We start from the raw sequence: 22816 nt of genomic DNA, 5'->3' as shown, positions 1-22816 counted from the left end.
CGACACCTATCAGTGAGACACCAGTCACATGAATCGCATCCCGCCTAGTATCATTAAAGTACAGAAAGTACCAGATTGTTGTATATCATATATGTAGTCCTACCTAATTCGTAATGTAAGCCACACAAGAACAATGACTTATATGAGGGAATAAGGGCAGGCCGATGATACAAACTATTCATCTTACCTAGATAAGTGAGACAGAATGTAGATTTTACATAAAGTAGTGCATTTCATCATCATTATTATGACCTAATTCAACACAGCGCAGTCTGCAAGTCCATCCTGCTTCCTTCTTTCTTAGGGCCAATTCCCTATTCCCTCCCCTTGGGTGAATTGGGACATGATCTATCCCCATAAACCATGGATCCTCATCCTTTGTGTGATTTTCTTGCATGTGGAAGGTAAGGGGATAATTAAGATCCCAATTGCGACGTGCTCTCACATGCTCTTGTACTCTGATTTTTAGTGCTCTTTTTGTGCTACCCACGTAGATCTTATCACACGGGCAGTCCATTATGTAAATCACATATTTGGAATTACAGTTAATCAGATGGTTTATAGTATATCTGCATTTGGTAATAAAACAGAAATTTTTGGTCTTGTTCTTACCCAGCTTACAGACATTACATTCACCACATGTATAAAAACCTGTTGTGGTGGATCTAAGCCAGGTTTGAGATTTGGAAAGAGTTACATAACTTGGACACAGCATATTACGTAAGTTGTGTCCCCTCCTGTATGTCACCTTTGGTTTAATAGTTAAGATGTTATTTAGACTGGGTATGCCCACCAGTAGATGCCAATGTTTTCTGAGTACGTTGTATACCCTACTACTACGATCATTAAATGCAATTGGCGCTTTGTTTGCCCTGTCTTTCTGGTTGATTTTCAGGGTCCCTGCCCTTGGGACTTTCATCACTTTGCTGGACAAACCGTATGTACCTATCACCATGACGATTTGTGTGATATTCATTAAAAGGCGACTATGCATAGAATGAATCCACACGGAATGTATTTACACCGCTAGTGAAGCTCTGACGTGTCTGACGCCCTACCGTGCCTAATCCCGGCGCCCCCGCCGGTGGGTACTCTCCAAGTAGACACCCTTGTCGCTTATTTATACAAACATGGGTAGCTATTGACGGCACATTTAAAACACGCACACCAAGCCATTCAAAGGGGATTCGACAAAAATTCGACCAAACTATGCAAGAAACCCCCCTCATGGTTAATAAAACACACATCCACCGCCGGATGTGTAATACTTTTTATTTAACTCTCTGGAAAGGAGACAAACTTCACTTGAGAGTCACAGCGTGCTCCTGGCTGAGCCCAATGCTGTGTTACACCCACCAGTGCCCGCCGAATGCCTCACATCTCTGTGTTGTATTCCACCAGCTAGTGCGTATGCTATGACACTCTCTAGCCCATGTGCACTGTAACACCACCCCGTGAATATGTCATGCCACACTTGCCTTCGCACGGGTTATATTGCCCCATCTAACGTGCCTTCCTCGATGCCTATGTTATAACGCACAGCGCTATGCCATACATATTACAATCTGGGATCCATATCTTTGTCACAGTGCATATGCAACGTTACACTCCCCAGCACATCTTTTATATTACAACTTTAGAGACTAGTTAGGTTACACAACACTGCCCTGTGCATATTACACTCCAAGGCGCATATCTCATAGCACGCGCTAGTGCCTGTGCTATCTTGCGCTCTCCAATGAATCTGTCATTGCTCACAATGTATTGCATATTATATTTCACGCCCCGGTTCATCTTATATCACACTTTTTGGTGCATAGTTTATACCATATACTATATCTAGTTTTCATTTTCAATCGTGCTCTCAGGACTATGTTCTATATAACACTGAGTCCACCTACCCATTTCACGGGCATTACATTTTGCGATGGGGGGTGGAGGGTCAGGGGGTGTTTCTGCCAAGTGAGCCCAGAGTCACAGTCACAAACGTCCTCTTCTTCCTGAATAAAAGTGAGATTATGCTGCATACTTGTTCATATTTTAAGTAGTTTGCACAGACACACATTTTAAAAACAATAACGTTCCTAATACCCACCTTCTCTGAACAGTTAGCTTGCTGCCCCATCCACCTCCTCCCTATCCTCTGTTGTCTGAATCCATGGACTAGCCTCCTCCCTCCTGCCATGCATGGTCTGATGTGCTGCCACTGCCCTCCATTTAGCATGATGTACCAGTCCACTCCTCCTGCCCTCCATTGCCCAATTCTATGGCCCATCCTTGATCTCCTGCTTAGCCTCTGTGCTTAGCTTGCTGCCCCTATTCTCCTTCCCCCTGCCCTCCGATGCCTTTGTGCATGCCCCTGCTCCATCCTTTTTGCCCACCATGTTCCATGGACCTGCCACTCCTATCTACTCTGAGTGTTCTGTTGAGCTGCCACTCCCCTCCCACCTGCCTATCATTGTCAGATGACTGTAACCTGTCCCTGCCACCTCCACCCTGCCTGTCCACATGCCATGCCCCTATCCCCTTCCTCCTGCCCTCCATGGTCCATTTTACTGCCACACCCTTCTGCCCTCCAGGGCTGGACTGGCCGTAGAGATCACCGGGCATTTCCCCTGTGGGCCGCTAGGGTGGGGGCCGATTTTGGGCCCCTGGGGGCCGTTTTTGTTACCGGCGCCGTTTTTGCAGCATAGCTGCAAAATCGGCCCCTGTAACAAAATCGGCCGAAACCGGCCCTGGCAAACAGCTCTGCTGCTCCCAGAGGGGCCGGCCGAGCTCTTTGCCAGGGCCGGTTTTCGTTCCCAGTCCGGCCCTGCTACCCTCCCTGGTCTGTTGTGCTGCCACTGCTCCTCCTGCCTGCCCCGCGTGGTCTGTTGTGAGGCCCCTTCCCCTGAACTCTCTTGTCTGTGCCCAGGTCCTGACCCTCCCTTCTATCCTCCATGGTCCTTTGTGCATGCCCCTGCACCCTCCTTCTTGCCCATCATAGCCATTGTGCTGCCACTAACCCTCCCGCTTGCCATGCATGGTCTTCTGTGCTTTTCATGGCCCCTCCCACCTTCCCTGTGTGGTCAGCTAGCTGCCCCTGACCCCCTCCCACCTTCCCTCCATGGTCTGTGTATATGCCATCATAGTCTCATTTTTGCTCTCCATGGAGTGTCTTGTTTCTAGTGCCTCTCCTGCCTGACCTCCATGGTCATCTTGCTGCTCCTGCCCTGCCCCCTTGCCCCAGCCCTCCGTTTCCATGTGCAGACCCCTATTCCCTCCCTCCTGGCTTGTCTATTCCATTGTAATGCCCCTGATCCGTCCCTCCTGCCCTTTATGGTCTGTTATGCTGCAGCTTTCTCTCCTGTCTGTCCATTATGGTCAGCTAGCTACCATTGCCTCTTTCCCCTCTGGTCTCTGTTGTCCATGTGCATGGTCCTGTCCCCTCCCTATTGCTTTCTATGGATTGTTGTGCTGCACTCCCGTCCCGCATGCGCTGTGTGGTGTATTGTGCTGCTGCAAACCCTGATGCCTGCCCTGTAGGGTCAGTTTGGTGCACCTCTCCATGTCCCTCCTGTCCTCTGTTATCCGAGTCCATGTCCCTACCCCAATTCCTCCTGCCTACCATGATCCAATGTACCATACTTGCGAACATTTTGAACTTGGTAAGAGGGAGATTTTGAAAAAAAACTGGGGTATTGATTTTCCCCTTTGAGTTACATTGAAAAAGAGGAGATTGTAGATAGGAGACAGATCATATAAAGCTCATTTGAGCTTAAAAACATTGGACGTTTCCTGGCTGAAACGGGTCTGTTGGCATGTATGGTTGTACTACCACTGCCTCTTCCTTCTGCCCACAATGGTCTATTATATTGCCACAGCCTCTCTTGCCAGTCCTGTATTGTTGGTTAGTTGCCCCTGCCCCCCTTTCCACTGCCCTCCATAGTCTGTTGTGCTGCCACTGCCCTTCCTGCCTGCCCAGTGTGGTCAAATTGTTGCATCTGTACTCTCCTACCTGCCTTCAATTTTCAGAGTCCGTGCCCCTGGCCTCTGCCTCTCAACAGTATCCCAATGAGCAACTAGATTGCTAACATTCTATATTTATTACAAAAGTGTGGAACGTCTGACGTCATCTTGATGTAATCAAAACTGTAATACCTAGAGTATTTCCTTTAGAAATTACATATATGAGAGGGTCTTATTTGCATCAAAATTATGGTTAGTGCTCTAAAAAACAAAAATGAGGACATATTTTCTGAGTTTTCAAATAGCGACAAAGAACTTTAAAATTATTTGTAATCTTTATGTTTTTTTATCCAGTTGACCACTTGATTAACCCCTTCCCCGCTCATGACGGAACCGTTCCGTCATGAGCCACGGTTGCCGTGTGCTCATGACGGAACGGTTCCGTCATGACACGACCGTTGGCGGCTGCTCTGCCTACGCAGCGCTGTTTCCCCGCCTGTGCGGGGGGACAACGCAAATGGGCGGAGTCATGACCGAACCGTTCCGTCATGAGCACAGCTCAACCGTGGCTCATGACGGAGCGGCTCCGTCATGAGCACAGGCCCACCGCGCTGCCCCCCTGCCCCCCCCAGCGCTGCAGCGGAATGTCCGCAGCAGCGAAGGGGTTGTTGCACCTAGGGGAGAGGATGTGGTGTTACTTCCGAGCTGCAGACTTTGCAACTGGGGAACCAGGTTGGAGTTTCTGCTTCAGCTCAACATTCTGTGATTCTGGTCAAATCACTTAATCTCCCCATGTCTACACCCAAAATGAATTTGATCTTGTGTGATGTAACCAATGCTCATGTAAAGCACTCCAATACCTGACAAGTCTGCACTATATAAAACTGCAAATACACACAAAAATAAGTGTTTTGCACACTTCTGTCATTGGGCTACATGTGGGCTACATCTGGGTAATATTTGGGCTACATTTGGGCTCTTTTGTCTCTGGTGGCCATCTTGGGAGATTTATTTGTTATGAAGTTTCCTAATTTCCTCATTTACTGCAGTCTCCTCAGTGGGAATACTTTCAGTTTTTTATTTTGGTTCCATCAAGAAGGCATTCAGATGTGTCACACGTTTGCCATAAATTCTGAATGTTAGCACTCTAGTTGCTCATTAGATCACTGTAGTAAAACTACTGCTCACCAGGGAAGTCTGCTGCTGGTATTCAAAGTGCATGTTTCAGTCTGCATGTCAGAATTGTTTTATGAAATAGAAGAGGATTTGAGAAGTCAAAATGTGCCCTAATTTTTCTTTCTGCAGAACTAATCATAGTTTCTATGGCAAAATGAACCCCTTCATTTTGTTCCTTTGTAAATTAAATGTTTTAAGTGTTACCACTTTATTCCAATCAAGATGGCTTCAGGTGTGCCATACTTTTGTCATAAGTAAGACTGTTAGCGCTCTAGTGGTTCGTTAGAACACTCTGGGACATTCTGTCATTGGGCTTTACTTGGGCTTCATCTGGGTGATATCTGGGCTACATTTGGGCTCTTTTGTCTCTGGTGGCCATCTTGGGAGATTTATTTGTTATGAAGTTTCCTAATTTCCTCATTTACTGCACTCTCCTCAGTAGGAAATACTTTCAGTTTTTTACTTTGGTTCCATCAAGAAGGCATTCAGATGTGTCATACATTTGCCATAAATTCTGAATGTTAGCACTCTAGTTGCTCATTAGATCACGGTAGTAAAGCTACTGCTCACCAGGGAAGTCTGCTGCTGGTATTCAAAGTGCATGTTTCAGTCTGCATGTCAGAATTTTTTTATGAAATAGAAGAGGATTTGAGAAGTCAAAATGTGCCCTAATTTTTCTTTCTGCAGCACTAATGATAATTTCAATGGCAAAATGAACCCCCTCATTTTGTTCCTTTGTAAATCAAATGTTTTAAGTGTTACCACTTTATTCCAATCAAGATGGTGTCAGGTGTGTCATAATTTTGTCATAAGTAAGACTGTTAGCGCTCTAGTTGTTCGTTAGAACACTCTGGGACATTCTGTCATTGGGCTATTCTTGGGCTACATCTGGGTGATATTTGGGCTACATTTGGGCTCTTTTGTATCTGGTGGCCATTTTGGGAGACTTATTTGTTATGATGTTTCCTAATTTCCTCATTTACTACAGTCTCCTCAGTAGGAAATACTTTCAGTTTTTTACTTTGATTCCATCAAGAAGGCATTCAGATGTGTCACACATTTGCCATAAATTCAGAATGTTAGCACTCTAGTTGCTTATTAGATCACTGTAGTAAAGCTACTGCTCACCAGGGAAGTCTGCTGCTGGTATTGAAAGTGCATGTTTCAGTCTGCATGTCAGAAGTTTTTTAATGAAATAAAAGAGGATTTGAGAAGTCACTCAAAATGTGCCCTAATTTTTCTTTCTGCAGCACTAATCATACTTTCTATGGCAAAATAAACCCCCTCATTTTGTTCCTTTTTAAATTAAATGTTTTAAGAGTTACCACTTTATTCCAACCAAGATGGCTTCAGGTGGGCCATACGTTTGTCATAAGTAGGACTGTTAGCGCTCTAGTTGTTCTTTAGAACACTCTGGGAAGCTGCAGTAGAACGCAAAGGAATCAACTGACAGTCTCTGCCCTTGTTGGATGTACATGTTTTACTGAGAATGTCAGACTTCATTCTCACATGACTGAGAAAGATAATGTGAATTTACAGAAAATATGCTCTCGGTTTAGCTCATAGATCACCTTCCAAACCTCTGTGGGAAAAGCATGAGAAAATAGTTTTCTCTCAAACATGATTCATGATATCACAGCAGATGGCTTTTTCACATGGTAAAATCACCTTAGAACACACCACAATTCCTAAAGTGAGTATGGTACCATCAACAAATGATTTATAATGTAACTAAAGTCTTAAAACCTTCTATTAACTGCAATGTTTTTTAATGAGGTGCTATCATGTATATTGGTCCCAAGATGGCTGCCAACACTTCTTGGATGAAGTGCTGACAGCCAATCAGATCTAACGATGAGATGTGTGGTTAGGCTCCGCCCAGATATATATGTGATTTTACTTTTGATTTTCTCAGGAACTACTGAATGGATTTACACCATTTAAGCAAAAGGCACGAGTCTGAACTGAGGACTACCTCTTTGCCAAATTTGGTGTAATTCCGTTCAGCACTTTGGGCTGTAGCTGCGTCAACAGGTCCTATGGGAAAATGCATGGGGAAAACGCGTTTTGGTACCCCCCTTTTTTCTCGGCCCCCGCTTGACTAATCACCATGAAATTTTCAGGATAGGAGCGGACCGGAGCTGGCCAAAAGTTTGGAAAATTTCGCGAAGATTCATCAATCGACGCCAACGTTATTCCAAATAGAATGTTGCGGATTTCCGATGGAAAATAGGTCCTAACTATAACTACCTACTGGCAATATATATATATATATATATATGCTTTCTTGAGCAACATTTTCTACAATTTTTTTTAAAAAGTTACTATATTTTACCTATTTTCCTAAGAGGCTCAACAAACCCTGGGTAGCTTTGCAATACAAAACAAGTAGGACAAATTCGCAGATTTAGCTGGGATACTTTTTGTGGGAAAAAGTTATGAAGGCTTAAGATGGAAGTGCCCCAAACATGAAAAAAAGGCTCAGGAAATAAGCCTCAGCAGCTAAGGGATTAACCATAATCACCTTGTCTTGCTCAAGCTAAACTCGCCATCACTACCTGCATGTGTGCAAAGTTTTATTATGTTAACCACTCTTAATGAGCTACTTCTGTTGCAAAGTTTGCTATTTTTCATATGTCTTTTACCTAGTGCAATGTTCCCCATAAGCTGATGAAATTTTTATGTGAATGCTAGTTTCCACTGAAAATGGATACAGCGTTTTCTAGCGTGTACATTTTAAATTGATTTTCACATCACAATCCCCATACAGAGAACATGGGGAGTAGTAAACGTTGTATTCACAATAATTATGGAAAGTTTGTGGAAGAAAAACTTTGGAACTTTGCACACCCCTAGAGGTAAACTCATATTGCCTGTCTATGTGCTTATGCAAGTAATGTCCTCTTCCTCCTCTGCTACCTTTGCACTATGCATCTTCAATTAACCGGCACCCCTCCTAAAGAAATCAGATTACCTAATCAAGTGTTATAGGACTACTTCAGAACAACCCTCCTAAGCCTAGCAAATCATACTTCCCAGACATTTAACTTAATCAGATCAAATTTCACCATAGGACCAATCCTAAGATCTTATTAACATAAACAAATCTGACCTCACCTCACCTGAGAAGGCAATCAAATACAATTTGTTTAAATATTCGGCTTGAATGCTCGCTGCATGATGAGAGTAAGGGCAGAAAGCTGTTTTAGGTGAAGTGAAGTGGGGAGAGAATGTGGCCTAAGGGCCAGAGATGCCGACCTTGGATCTGGGAAACTAAGGTGCAGATTTATGTTTCCTGGCGCATCCCTGCAAATCAGCAGGGATGCGCCAGGAAAGATGCGTCATGCAAGTTTACCCTTGCGCCACCACAGATGCGCCGCATTTACAATGCAGCGCATCGTGGCGCAAGGATAAACAGATGCGTGACGCATCTGATGGCATAAGGGCGGCGCATTGCTGGAGTCGTGTCGCAAGCACAACGCAACTCCAGCAATGTTTAGGGGCTGCCCATACCTAACATGCTGCGTCATGCCTTACGCCTGCTTCAAGCAGGCGCAAGGTTTTGACGCAGCAGCGTCGGAAAAGTGACTGAGTGAAATCTTGTAGATTTCATTGCGTCACTTTTCCGAGGCTTTTTCCGATGGAACGCCCACCCTGCATACATTAAACCTGACGCAGGTTTAATGTGGCGCAGGGCTTTACACCGTGACGCATCTCCATAGATGCGTCACGATGTAAATAGGGCGCAACGTGGCGCAGGGTTTACGCCGCCGCTGGGTCACAAAAGTGACGCACCGGTGGCGTAAAAATGGCGCATGTCTAACATAAATCTGCCCCCAGGTTCTAGTCTCTGTGACAGCTCAACATCCAATGATTCTTTGCAAATGCCCCTGCCTTAAAAATAAAATCAATGCGTTTTTATGTAATGTAACTGGTGCTCATTTAAAGCGCTCTAATACCTTCGGATCGAGTTCGCGCTATATAAAACTGAAAAAAAAAAGATGCCGCATATACTAGACAATTGTATTTTAATGAAATGTAAGCGAAAGCACCTTGTATCCCGAGCCCGGGGCCTTGTGTTCTTTCTCGTGCTGACAGACTTGCCCGGTGTTGATAAAAGCGTTCCATTAATTGAATCTTTGTGACGGGTATCGCTGAACTGTAGCAGAAACCCAAGACGAGAGTGCCGCACGGCTGACAGAGATATATTTCCAGAGATGAAAATCGTTAGCACGTACGAGTTATAAACAATGGCTTTCCAGATGCCCAGGCCCGAAACTGCAAATGCGTTTTTCATAGTGAAGCGCGGACGTCAGCACGTTCTCAGGAGACGAGACGCACACGTCTCTACTGTGAAACTTTAAGAGAAACAGCTCGTGCAAGTCAGAGCGATGATACACAAAGAGACACTACCAGGCCATCTTGAGACATTTACAATTGCTCTTAACTGATAAATGTGCTTATGTTTGACAATGTGGTTCCCAGATAGTTATAGTTAAAGCATACAGCTGGCATAGCTGCCAAGGTTTCCGATTACTTATGTGTGACATTTTCAGCATTTCACTGTAATAATGAGTGACATTCAACGACTTTGAGTGACACTTTCTCGCAAGCAAAATCAAGCAATGAAGACAAGGAAAACATATATAAATATCAGAAATTACACACTTTTGAGCAATGAGAAACTTTGAGAAGAACTTAAAACTGCTGCAAAACTAAGCTAGTGCCCTTATAAAAGCGTGTTGAGTGGAAGCGGTGCCTCACTGCAGCCAAGCCCCAGGGTTAGGTTTTTTTTAAAAATGGACGGGAGAGGTGTGAGAAGGCTACATACATGGGCGTGCTACCTGGAGGCCGTGTGCTGCTGCAGCCAAGCCTCAGGTTCAGGGGTTTTGAGCAGGGGCGGTGGGTGAGATTAGAAAGTGGTGGGGCGCAACCGAATTAGCATACAGCACCGTAGCGAGCGAGCGCAGCTCGCGAGCCCGAACCCCAAAAGGGGGGTTTGGGGGGATTACCCCCCCCAAGAAAATTTTGGAAAAAAAGAAGAAAAATCGTGCATTTTCAAGCAAATTTGAGAAAGCAGGAAGGTTAATAAAGCAATTGTGAAAGTGCAGTTATTACATTAATAGATGGCATAACATAGGTAGCTGCTTATTCAGTATTACCACAGAGCTTCATACATTCTGTCCTATTATGCTCAGGTGCTGAATTCAGACTATAAGACTCATGGAAATCTCAGCTCTAAGAGTAGAAGAAGTTGCACAGCAGTGTAATGGTTGCCAGGCTCGTTCCGCAGGAGCGTCAGGAACTTGAAGAAAAGTCCACAGTCTTCCCCTACGGCCTTCCGACTCTATTAGAATAGACTCTAGAGTAACGAATGGCACGCAAGGGGAAAACAGGGAAACAAAACAAGGAAAGGCGGGGGAAGAAAAACAGTCTTACAACATACTGAATATTAGACTCTAGAGTAACGAATGGCAAGCAAGGGGAAAACAGGGAAACAAAACAAGGAAAGGCGGGGGAAGAAAAACAGTCTTACAATATACTGAATATAAAAGAGGCAGCGCAATGCGCTGTTACCGTGATTCTGGTTGAGCTGAACTTTGTACACACACTTCACATAGGTCCACGCAAGTACCCCAAATATAAATGGTATAAAGCAGTGTTTCCCAAACTGTGGTCACATTCCCAGGGGGGTCCTCAGGCAGTAATTTTAAAAGCACAAAAAAGTTCCTTGTAGAATCAGCAGTTTTCCAGCAACAATAAAAGTGTCAAGATTACGTCGGTGATTAATGTACCTGCTGGAGAGAGATGAGAGTTGTGTCAAGTGGCAGCTTTGACTTATCTAATGTAGCACAGAGGGTTAATATGCCTACTGCAAAGAACGTGTACCATGCATTTTGAAAAACATTTTTTATGTGCCTAGGTTAGTGGGTTACTGCTTTAGTCACAGATTCTTTTGTTACTGTGCAGTTCATAAGTGACAATAGTAATCTAGCACAGTGACCTATAAACTGTCATCAAAGAGCTGCTTGCAAGCTGCATGATACAAGTTAGAAACATATGTTTGTTTCAAGTCTTTCATTATCCTAATCCTGCTAAAAAGGTTTATTTGGGTGGAAATACATTTTTATTGTTAAAGTCAATGCTAACCACTGTTATGTTCTGAATCCTGAGTTTGTGCTTCTCCAGACCAAGCACTCTTTAAAAATGCCTACCAGTATGAATAACATGTGAATCCTACACCCTGTAGTCGCATTTGCCTTATGTAACATTTTCTATACACTGATTTACACGTATGAATCATTGTCTCCATGGGGCAGATTTGCAAGAAAATTGACTGTGTGTGTCGCAAGCCATTTGGCTGCGCCGCACTGAGTCACTTTCGAAGCACAGGGATGCGACATATTTACAACAATATGTTGCATCTCTGTGCTTCCCCCTGTGCTGGCGCACAAACTGCTGCCATACGCCTGCACAGGCACATTTGCACCATGGTGCAAGGATGCCTGTGTCGTGGGGAGATTGTTTATGTGCAGGAAGTAACCCTTCCTGCATGTAAACAATCAGAAATGGCGTTTTTCAACTTCTAAGTGTGCTGCATTAGCACACATAGAACTTGCAAAACGTCATTGTTTTACTGATTGTTTATGTGCAGGAAGGGACACCTTCCTGTACATAAGCAATCACCAGAGGTAATATCCTGTTTCTATGCGTGCTGCAGAATGCAACATGCATAGAAAGAGGAGAAATTAATAAATTTCTCCAAGTTGCCCCTCCCTACGCCTCCCCTGGGGTGGCGTAGCATTCAGACACATTTCCAGATTTACGATTCCTCGTAAATCTGGAAATGTGTCTGGTTCCATGGGTTATGCGTGGGAACACCCACAGCAACACTCATGGAACGTCCCTTTCACGTAAAGTGCTGTGTGCAATTGGGCCATATTTACAAGACCAGTAAAAGTCACGCAGGGTTGCTTTTCCTGCCTTGGAAATATGGGGCACTAAAATGCGTCACTGGTGCATCACTTTTTGTGACGCACCTGTGGCGCAAGGGGCTTGTAAATCAGCCCCTATATGTGTGTGATTTAAGGTGCTCTGACATCCTTCAATGGTATGAGAGATGTTATAAAACAAATTAAATACATGTGACAGAGGGGCTATGGAGAGATGAGGCACTGTTGGAGGAGGATAATATGGGAATCATTGAAGAACCCCAACAAAGATTGTCATATCCTGGTGCATAGTAAGGTCATCATTTACTACTCTTTAAAAGCTGATACAATTCAATATATAATGATACATTTGTTGTAGACTGCACCATTGTTTCCTAAATTGTCTTGGGGGGAGAGCCTCCCAAAGCCCCCTTTGTAGTGGTCAGGCGCACTCACTGCACTAGGTGTGCACTGTATGGGGACTGGTCTGCAAACATTTGCCTGGGCTGCTTTGGGTTTCCAGTCTGGCCCTGGCAGGAGTCTCATACTGCGAAATAAAACCAACCATTTAAAAGTTAGTCATGGAGATGCAGCGCTAACCCTCCTGTTTTTTGCTAATTCTTTCAATATAAAATACTAAAATCCTTAGTAATTCGAGTATCCGTTTTGTGTGCACACGTGTGTTTATTGTTTTCGAATTACTGTTTTAATGTTTGAAATTTAAGTCATACAAATTGCTTGGGGGTCCCCGGCTTCCAGTGGTGACTCAATTGGGGTCCTCAGGAGTAAACAGTTTGGGAACCACTGGTATAAAGGTTTTCGCAATTTGCCAAGGGGAAAGGTTTGATAGGCAACACAAGCAACGAATCGTTCACCCTGCGGGAGACAGGTCCGGCCAGTGAACAAAGGTGAGCAAATCTGTGTAGTCTCCAAATAGAACAAACACTACAAAACTTTTAAAAACAGAGATAACAATGCATTTCTTACCTCAATCAGAATTTTTTGTATTCAAACAAGTAGCAGCATTCACTTTTTGTAGATGAAATCCGCACGTCTCTCTTTCAGTGTAGCAAACTTGTCAATTACTTTCATGTTGAAGTCCGGTATCTTTTGGACTAGCTTGCTCTCTACAGATAGCATCGCCAAAGCATTTAGTCTTTCCTCTAGCATGGTGTTCCTGAGGAATGTCTTTATGCGCTTTAAGGCTGAAAAACATCGTTCAGCTTCTACTGTTGTCATTGGAGTCGTAATCACAATTTTTAGTAAAGTCACTGTCTCTGTAAGTGAGTTTTCCATATGCAGTTTATGAATTAAACTCAGCAAAGTCAAGGCGCTTGTGGCCTTCCGGTACACAGGCATTCCGTAGAGTACAGTTAACTCAGTTCTCAGCTGCTCTTTTTTGAGCATAGGATACGCTTCCACAGCCTGATTCAGAGCACGCTCAGGGAAGGATTCATCATATTGTGCAAACTCTTTACCTTGCAATAAAGTCGCACTCACCAAATGTTTTGTGAACGAAAAGCGTTCTTTCGCCTGCACAATTACAATGTCACATATCTCCTTTCCAATTCGAACCAGAGAGGTGATGTTTTGTCTGCGGTTTGCAAAAACAGAATGCTGCGGCAGTTTGCTCTCTAAATCTTCAACCCCATCTCTCACTTTCATAATCTGTTGTACAAATGCAGATGTATTGGCTTTCACAGAGACAGTATCTAGGTCTTTTCTTTGCAACTGATCGTATAACACATCAACAGGAATCATTATGTCATGAAATAAAAACAGTAAGAACTGAAACTCTTTGTCTTGTAGTGTTCTAATAAAGCCATGGGCTTCATTCTGACTTGTGTGATCAAAGTCTGCTCTGGATGCTATGGCGACAAAACATTTCTCAAGGCCCTCCCTCTGTTCAAAGATTAAGTTGACTGTACGAATGTGAAAGTTCCAACGAGTTGAGGATCCCCTTGGTACGCTTTTGTCCACAATCTCATGAAGGGCTTCTGTTCTTTTGGGGGAACGTGTGAAGAATGCTGCTATGCCTCCGATATCCTGAAAGAAGACTCGTGTCTCTCTGATCTTTGATACCGCCTGTTGCATAATAAGATTGAGTTGGTGGGCGTAACAGTGCACAAAATGAGCATTAGGGTACACATCTCGAATTCTCTTCTGAACTCCACTAAGGCTCCCACTCATTACGGATGCACCGTCATAGCTTTGTGCGATAAGCTTTTGTTTTTGAGGCAGGTCCGGGAAAATTAAGTCCAGTTGACACAGTATTGCTTCAGTGATGGTTGCTGCACTAGAGTCACTTAAATGCGTGAAGCCATAAAATCTTTCCACAATGTTTCTGTCACTGTCAAGGTACCGAAACACTAACACGGACTGTGTTTGAGTGGACACATCAGTGGTGTCATCAGCCTGAATAGCCACAAAGTCTGTGTTTCGCAACTCTTGCACAATATGGCTTCTTATAATTTCGAGCATACAGTCAAGGAGTTCATTTTGTATTGTATTAGAGGTGCCCTTAAAGACTGTAGCATGTGCTAAATGTCTTTCCAAATCCTGGTCTATGGTTGACATTAAATCCACTAGGCCTCGGAAGATCCCAGGTTTTGAGGAAGTTTCCGATTCATCATGGCCTCGCAATGCCAGTTCGAAAGCACCACAGAAACGAATGCAATCAATGATCTTGGATAGATTTTGTCTGTTCTTATCCACAGCTTCATTGTGTTTTTGAATGGATTTGCGATACGCATCATTTATCTGCTGCTCAATTGGTGCGTCTTCCCCCAACATTCCCAGTCTTGTCAGGTTTTCCAGATGATTTCTTGTGAGCGCATGCTTCTTTATTTTTTCAGCGATGTGCTTCAGGTCGACCATTCCTTGCCGTGTCCAAGAAAAGTCACCGCCAAACAGCAAGCAGGGGAAGCAGAACAGAGAATTGCGTATAGGGCAGCCTGTAAGCCAATCAGCTTTTGTGTACCAGGCATTTGAGAATGTACGTTTTGACATTTTTCCTCTGTCCTGGGTAGTTTGCTGTAGGTTTATTTCAGGCTGATGAGGTCCCAATTCTTTTAACTTCAGTTTTCGTTCAAGTGGCCGTGACTGGAATGACTTTGTAATCAGCTCTTGTACTGTATTCATGATGGGGTGTCGGGTGTTGCTGGCCTTACCAATATATATATATATATATATATATTAAAGAAACCTGTCAATAATCAAAGTACAACGTATAAGGTGCAGTGCAATAATATCAAATTTCAGTATAAATACATTATACATATATATTGTGCATTATCCTAATACATCTCAAATGACTGCTAAAAATAGAGCCGTACTGCCTCCTGCCTCTCTGTGCCATAGTGTTGCTGGAGGCACTGAAAGACACTGCTTGAGGGCCTTGAGAGTGACCACATGACATACATGCTCTAACTACGATGTAAAAAAATATATAGCATCAGTTGCCTTACCTTTAACACTGGTGTTTGCTGGGTTGTAGCCGGGGTCGGGTGAGAGAGCAGCAAAGGAGGTTGGGGTCCTCTTGTTGTTTGCTGGAAAATTGCCCCAAAATGCGGTAATGTTTCAGGTTGTCAGGTGCTGAAAATGAAAAGATAACAATTTATTTTTGAAACAGTAGGGTAATGAAACAAAGACTGTGGGGAAAAAACATAACGCTCCAATTTTTTCCTAGACATCAGATGAATCTATTGGAGGCTTTGAAAATAAGGAGAAAGTGACTGCCAGGGAAAGAGGTCCCATCACTGCCCTAGAAACAGTTACCAGATTAGAAGGAATGAATTGAGTGCAAAAACCTGCATCCTCTGAGGTCCAGACATCATTCTCATTGTAAGGTCCCTGAAGAGGCAAGTCTGAGTCTGACCCCTAGGTATCAAATATTTAACCTTTGCAGCGGGTGTCATAACTCTGCAGGACGGTCTGTTCTGTGACCTCATCACTACTCTAGAAAAGTGGCTAGGGATAATGGTGGGGAGATACCCAATCTAGTTAGTAGAGCAAACAAACACACAGAGGAAACAGACAGGGAAACCCTAGTCTTTGTGCTTCTGAAAAGCTGTGTTCTCAGTGTCAATGGGAAATAGGCACATTTTGATTGGTGTCTTGTTTTTTACACCACTTTTTCCCATACATCAAAAGTGTTCCACCAGAATCAGCAACAAAGCAGGCAATTGGACACTGAAAGAGAATGCAGATCCAGGGAGGCTCCAACACAGAAGGGTGTAGAGTCTGGGACATCTAACGTAGTGCAGTTGAAGTGAGTGATGTGTGTTCTGACAGCAGTGAGTGATGTGGACAGTGAGCCTGATGTCTGGGATGTGCCAGAAGGGCTTTTTTATATGTACTAAACCCATTTGGGTTTTGTGATCCATTCCGACTCGTAATTAATTAGGAGGGGTCGTAAAAGGGGTAACCCTGCCTAATTACAAATAGCAAAGGCATTAATAATTTGCTATCATAATTGCGGTCGCAACCATTGGCCAGTTACCAATACCACAAAGGAAGGGTTAACTGATTCACAAAGAGGAAGGCTCATTTGCGAACTGTGTCCACAGCCTGGGAGGGATTTGAGTAGGTGGTTTAAGGCACTTGGCCAGGGCATAGGTCGCATCACAAAAGAAAAGTAAAGACAGGTCGTAAAATGTAGGTGCACTTTTTCTGCCCATCCTTTTGATACATCTAGGACAAAATGGCTTTTCAAATTACCAGGTGGATTTAAAAAGACCCTTTACACTGACCTGCTCCCTGCTGACGAGAGGCAACTACCTCGAAACACGTGTCCAGGGATGGCTAACGCAACACATACTGTTCTTTTTACACATCGTGGCATAGGGGTACCCCCCGTCGCCACTACATTTACCACAGTCCTTTGGGGCAACTTGCTGGTGTGACGAGCAGTGTGCGACCAACTTTTGCATAATTTATTACGGCTCCCTTGAGCCAACGGGCTGACGAGCCTTGGATCTGCACCTGCGCGCCATGAGAGGTACTTGACCTGTTTTAATTACATTTTGGCAGTCCACACGGCACCCCTTTACACTGACCTGCTCCCTGCTGACGAGAGGCAACTACCTCGAAACACGTGTCCAGGGATGGCTAACGCAACACATACTGTTCTTTTTACACATCGTGGCATAGGGGTACCCCCCGTCGCCACTACATTTACCACAGTCCTTTGGGGCAACTTGCTGGTGTGACGAGCAGTGTGCGACCAACTTTTGCATAATTTATTACGGCTCCCTTGAGCCAACGGGCTGACGAGCCTTGGATCTGCACCTGCGCGCCATGAGAGGTACTTGACCTGTTTTAATTACATTTTGGCAGTCCACACGGCACCCCTTTACACTGACCTGCTCCCTGCTGACGAGAGGCAACTACCTCGAAACACGTGTCCAGGGATGGCTAACGCAACACATACTGTTCTTTTTACACATCGTGGCATAGGGGTACCCCCCGTCGCCACTACATTTACCACAGTCCTTTGGGGCAACTTGCTGGTGTGACGAGCAGTGTGCGACCAACTTTTGCATAATTTATTACGGCTCCCTTGAGCCAACGGGCTGACGAGCCTTGGATCTGCACCTGCGCGCCATGAGAGGTACTTGACCTGTTTTAATTACATTTTGGCAGTCCACACGGCACCCCTTTACACTGACCTGCTCCCTGCTGACGAGAGGCAACTACCTCGAAACACGTGTCCAGGGATGGCTAACGCAACACATACTGTTCTTTTTACACATCGTGGCATAGGGGTACCCCCCGTCGCCACTACATTTACCACAGTCCTTTGGGGCAACTTGCTGGTGTGACGAGCAGTGTGCGACCAACTTTTGCATAATTTATTACGGCTCCCTTGAGCCAACGGGCTGACGAGCCTTGGATCTGCACCTGCGCGCCATGAGAGGTACTTGACCTGTTTTAATTACATTTTGGCAGTCCACACGGCACCCCTTTACACTGACCTGCTCCCTGCTGACGAGAGGCAACTACCTCGAAACACGTGTCCAGGGATGGCTAACGCAACACATACTGTTCTTTTTACACATCGTGGCATAGGGGTACCCCCCGTCGCCACTACATTTACCACAGTCCTTTGGGGCAACTTGCTGGTGTGACGAGCAGTGTGCGACCAACTTTTGCATAATTTATTACGGCTCCCTTGAGCCAACGGGCTGACGAGCCTTGGATCTGCACCTGCGCGCCATGAGAGGTACTTGACCTGTTTTAATTACATTTTGGCAGTCCACACGGCACCCCTTTACACTGACCTGCTCCCTGCTGACGAGAGGCAACTACCTCGAAACACGTGTCCAGGGATGGCTAACGCAACACATACTGTTCTTTTTACACATCGTGGCATAGGGGTACCCCCCGTCGCCACTACATTTACCACAGTCCTTTGGGGCAACTTGCTGGTGTGACGAGCAGTGTGCGACCAACTTTTGCAGGATTTAAAAAGAGTCCCTTGTCGTTTCGCACTTTACGGCTGGGTTGTTATTTGTTCTGTTAATGGCGGTAGAATAAAGTTGAAATCCATGGAGATTGTCTCGAAGTATGCGACATTGCGACAGGCCCCCCCCCCTCCCTCTTCTCCCCCCCCCCCGCATAGCAAGCAGCGCCTTCATAAATGCTAGCCCGCGCGCCAGAGTCCCTTTATGAGCACCAGACGCCTACAGTGCAGCGAAGCGCGCAATCCTTAATGCTACCTGCATTGATATTTTATGGCACAAAAGCGACATAACTGTCGGGAATCCCTTTGTTAAATGGCCGCATTAAGCAAGCAGTCTCATGAAATGTCTAATCCCCAGTAACCCTGGTGAAGTGTGTTTGTTTTTGCCGTGTCATGTATGCTCTGGCCGTAAGACCCACAGTAACTTGGCCAGTTATCAGGGAGCGTATTGGAGAGAAGTCTTAGAGTTCTGGAGTGAGGTCATTATTTACAAATGAGATATTAGGAAGATTTCCAAGGGGGTCATTGCTAAAATAGATAACACGGGGAAAGGAAGGCCTTGGCATTAACGGGAATGAAGTTACTGCACAAACCAAGGGAAACAACAACAGCAGCAATGCAATACAAGAGAGAGTAAAAAAGAAAAAAAACACTGTACGAACGACTAAAAACAGTACAGCAAAATCGTGCATCGAAATGCAACGCTGGTGACCAATTAAGAAATGTCCCAAGTATTGTATCAGAAAACCTGGGACTGCATCAGGCAGTAGATGGCTCGATGCGTTTTTCTTTATCTTTGCACATACACGTCTAGAACAGAACTATTTTACTTACTGTACATCGAAGGCCGTCAGAATGTGTGTGTAAATTTATCAATAGTATGTTATCAGACGGCTGTAGTGTGTGGAAAGGTGCTCCCTTAAACCAGGTGTCCTTGTGTGGGGTTCAGAGCAAGCTCAGGCCTCTTCTCGCGGGTGCGGGTGCGGGGGGGCAGGGCACCCGCTTAGACCCACGCCGGTGCGTCCAGTACCAAAACAATCATGGACACTCTGTCTCTGATTGTTACTATCCCTCGAGAATCCTACCCGGTTAGCAGAACACACGGCACCCCGCGCTACCCTCCAAATGGGCTAGCAATGAAAAGTGTCATTTCAGAGCACAGCCAGCCTCTCCCTGCAAACCTTGCACAGCAGCCCCGCCTGTGAACATCCCTCCTTCCTAACATAAAATGTCCTACGATTCGATCCAGACAATATCTCCGATGTCCCCGGCGACCCCTGCGTCCCTCTGCCCCCTCTGCTCGCTTCCCCCGGGTGAGAGCCCGGAGCGGGGAAGCGTGTGTATAAAACGCCATCAGTGAAGGGCTGCTGCAGATTCCAAAATGGCCGTCTGACAACAAGCTGCTGGACGTGCTTTAAAAACAGAGGGATCGGGGCCCCGGCGGTCACCCTGCGAGCCGCGGCCGCCCCACTTCCTTGTCAGTACGCACCCGGTGACAGCCCCAGGCTCGGGGTGCCTCACTGCACCCCATTCCTGCCGACCCACCACAGAGCAGGCGAAATGGCTGCTTCCCTCCCAAACTGCCCGCACGTGCAGGCAGATGACAGTCGGCGCCCTCTCTGCCCCAGTGCCCCCTCTGCCCACATCTCCCGCGTCACGATACCCAGTAACGGGCGCGTATAATGCGACAAGAGAAGCCGGCGATGTCAGCAGCATTCGCTGCAACGGCACGAATCTACCGAGAAACTCGACCAGCAAAGGGCGTGCGGCGTGTCCTAAAGGGCTGTCCGCCTACCAACGCGCACTGTCCCGTTCCCGCTTCGGGGACGTCCGCGTAGAACAATTTACCACCTTTCGTGGTTTCTTCGGGCTCCAAAGGGACTTATTTACCCCAAGATTTGCAAATATCTTCGACAGTAACTAATTCACCCACCTCCTAAAAAACCCTTCTACCCCTGTGGCCTGTGCCCTGACTTCGGGTTCTAGTCCACATTACACAACGGGAAGGGCACCCTTCGTAGAGCACTTAAGGGTATCAAAGCGGCTATTCACCCCAGCGTACCACAACCTTCTTCTGAAACAGAGGCTCGGCTATCTATCCCCTAGCCCACAGACGCCCCTCAGTGCTGTGCCCATACACGAGGGGTATGAATCATAGAACACCTGGTCTGGGCCCCTGGCGTGCCATCTCTACCGAAGTCAAAACGTCGAGTTGTGCCAACGTTTTCAAAAATGCGTAAAATGCGCAACTATTCATGTCCTGTCCGCAGAAGGTTATTCACAAATGTGCTGCAAACTGTCGTCTCAATCCAGCACATCGTATTAGTGCGTCTGACCAGGTATTAGTCATGTCTGAATGCGGGGACTCCAAATCTCTTCTAGGCAGCAACAATCTACTCAGTTTCACAAGTTAGTTGATGAAACGTCACTCCACTGTTCATCTAAAAAAAAGAGTCACTGAACGACAACTCCAAACCAAACTCACAGAAAAGGTGATCTTGTACGAGTAAGACAGCAGCAGCACACACCGTCCCTCACGACCACGAGGCTGTCAGGCTGGGCTCAGGCGACGCGCACGAGTCGAGACAGAGTGGTGAAGTGCACCCGTCACCCGACCGTTACCTATTACGTCACGCGCTCGGCATCCAATATGGATTGCCCGCCCCTGCGGTGACCGGCCAATCCTGGCGCAGTGGCGCTGCATGCAGCACCAGGATTGGCTTGGAGGGCACAGTGACTGCTCGCCCTGTCGCCCTTTTGCTGCCAGCGCTGCCGCCAGCAGGTCCTGCACCCCCCCCCCCCCCCTACTAGCTAATGGGGCCGGCCTGGGTGCGCATGCTCGGGCAAGTTGCTGCCCGAAGCATACATGCGGGGAAAAAAACGTTTTTTTACAGACCTGTCAATCAATCCACACCAGCCAGCCCGGCCCGCCCCCCCCCCCCTCCCGATAAAGTCGGGTGCTGCCCGGCGCCGTGTAAATGTGGTAAGTAAAGTAGTTATTTCGTAAAAGTTTCATTTATTTTAATTCTTTAACGCGGGTCCAGGGCTGGTGGGGCTACGCCCCTACGCCCCAATGGACGCACCGCGGCTGGTTTTGAGGGAATCAGAGGGGTGTGGGAAAGCGTCATACACCCAAAGTACCAATAAGCAGCCGCGGTGCGTCCATTGGGGCGTAGGGGCGTAGCCCCACCAGCCCTGGACCCGCGTTAAAGAATTAAAATAAATGAAACTTTTACGAAATAACTACTTTACTTACCACATTTACACGGCGCCGGGCAGCACCCGACTTTATCGGGAGGGGGGGGGGGGGCGGGCCGGGCTGGCTGGTGTGGATTGATTGACAGGTCTGTAAAAAAACGTTTTTTTCCCCGCATGTATGCTTCGGGCAGCAACTTGCCCGAGCATGCGCACCCAGGCCGGCCCCATTAGCTAGTAGGGGGGGGGGGGGGGTGCAGGACCTGCTGGCGGCAGCGCTGGCAGCAAAAGGGCGACAGGGCGAGCAGTCACTGTGCCCTCCAAGCCAATCCTGGTGCTGCATGCAGCGCCACTGCGCCAGGATTGGCCGGTCACCGCAGGGGCGGGCAATCCATATTGGATGCCGAGCGCGTGACGTAATAGGTAACGGTCGGGTGACGGGTGCACTTCACCACTCTGTCTCGACTCGTGCGCGTCGCCTGAGCCCAGCCTGACAGCCTCGTGGTCGTGAGGGACGGTGTGTGCTGCTGCTGTCTTACTCGTACAAGATCACCTTTTCTGTGAGTTTGGTTTGGAGTTGTCGTTCAGTGACTCTTTTTTTTAGATGAACAGTGGAGTGACGTTTCATCAACTAACTTGTGAAACTGAGTAGATTGTTGCTGCCTAGAAGAGATTTGGAGTCCCCGCATTCAGACATGACTAATACCTGGTCAGACGCACTAATACGATGTGCTGGATTGAGACGACAGTTTGCAGCACATTTGTGAATAACCTTCTGCGGACAGGACATGAATAGTTGCGCATTTTACGCATTTTTGAAAACGTTGGCACAACTCGACGTTTTGACTTCGGTAGAGATGGCACGCCAGGGGCCCAGACCAGGTGTTCTATGATTCATACCCCTCGTGTATGGGCACAGCACTGAGGGGCGTCTGTGGGCTAGGGGATAGATAGCCGAGCCTCTGTTTCAGAAGAAGGTTGTGGTACGCTGGGGTGAATAGCCGCTTTGATACCCTTAAGTGCTCTACGAAGGGTGCCCTTCCCGTTGTGTAATGTGGACTAGAACCCGAAGTCAGGGCACAGGCCACAGGGGTAGAAGGGT

General features: G+C 46.4%; 1 protein-coding gene across 1 annotated transcript; it reads right to left on the bottom strand.

Moving 5' to 3' along the window:
* Positions 1–10515: 10515 nt before the first annotated feature.
* LOC146820934 (zinc finger MYM-type protein 1-like) lies at positions 10516–15089 on the bottom strand. Its single transcript, XM_085611806.1, has 2 exons — positions 13044–15089; positions 10516–10922 (listed from the first exon to the last, which is right to left on the bottom strand). The coding sequence occupies exon 1, from the start codon at positions 15063–15065 to the stop codon at positions 13083–13085; it is 1983 nt and encodes a 660-aa protein (XP_085467932.1). The 5' UTR covers positions 15066–15089; the 3' UTR covers positions 10516–10922; positions 13044–13082.
* Between the last annotated feature and the right edge of the window lie 7727 nt (positions 15090–22816).

Source organism: Triturus cristatus, chromosome 6, assembly GCF_964204655.1.
Source record: "Triturus cristatus chromosome 6, aTriCri1.1, whole genome shotgun sequence".
In the NCBI taxonomy this organism is placed as follows: Eukaryota; Metazoa; Chordata; class Amphibia; order Caudata; family Salamandridae; genus Triturus; species Triturus cristatus.
Note: the sequence above shows the minus strand (reverse complement) of the source record. Positions and strands in the feature narration are given on the sequence as shown.

Bases quoted from the DNA above. Each gene is read 5' to 3' on its own strand.
- LOC146820934 (XM_085611806.1), bottom strand. From the start codon at position 15,065: ATGTCAAAACGTACATTCTCAAATGCCTGGTACACAAAAGCTGATTGG.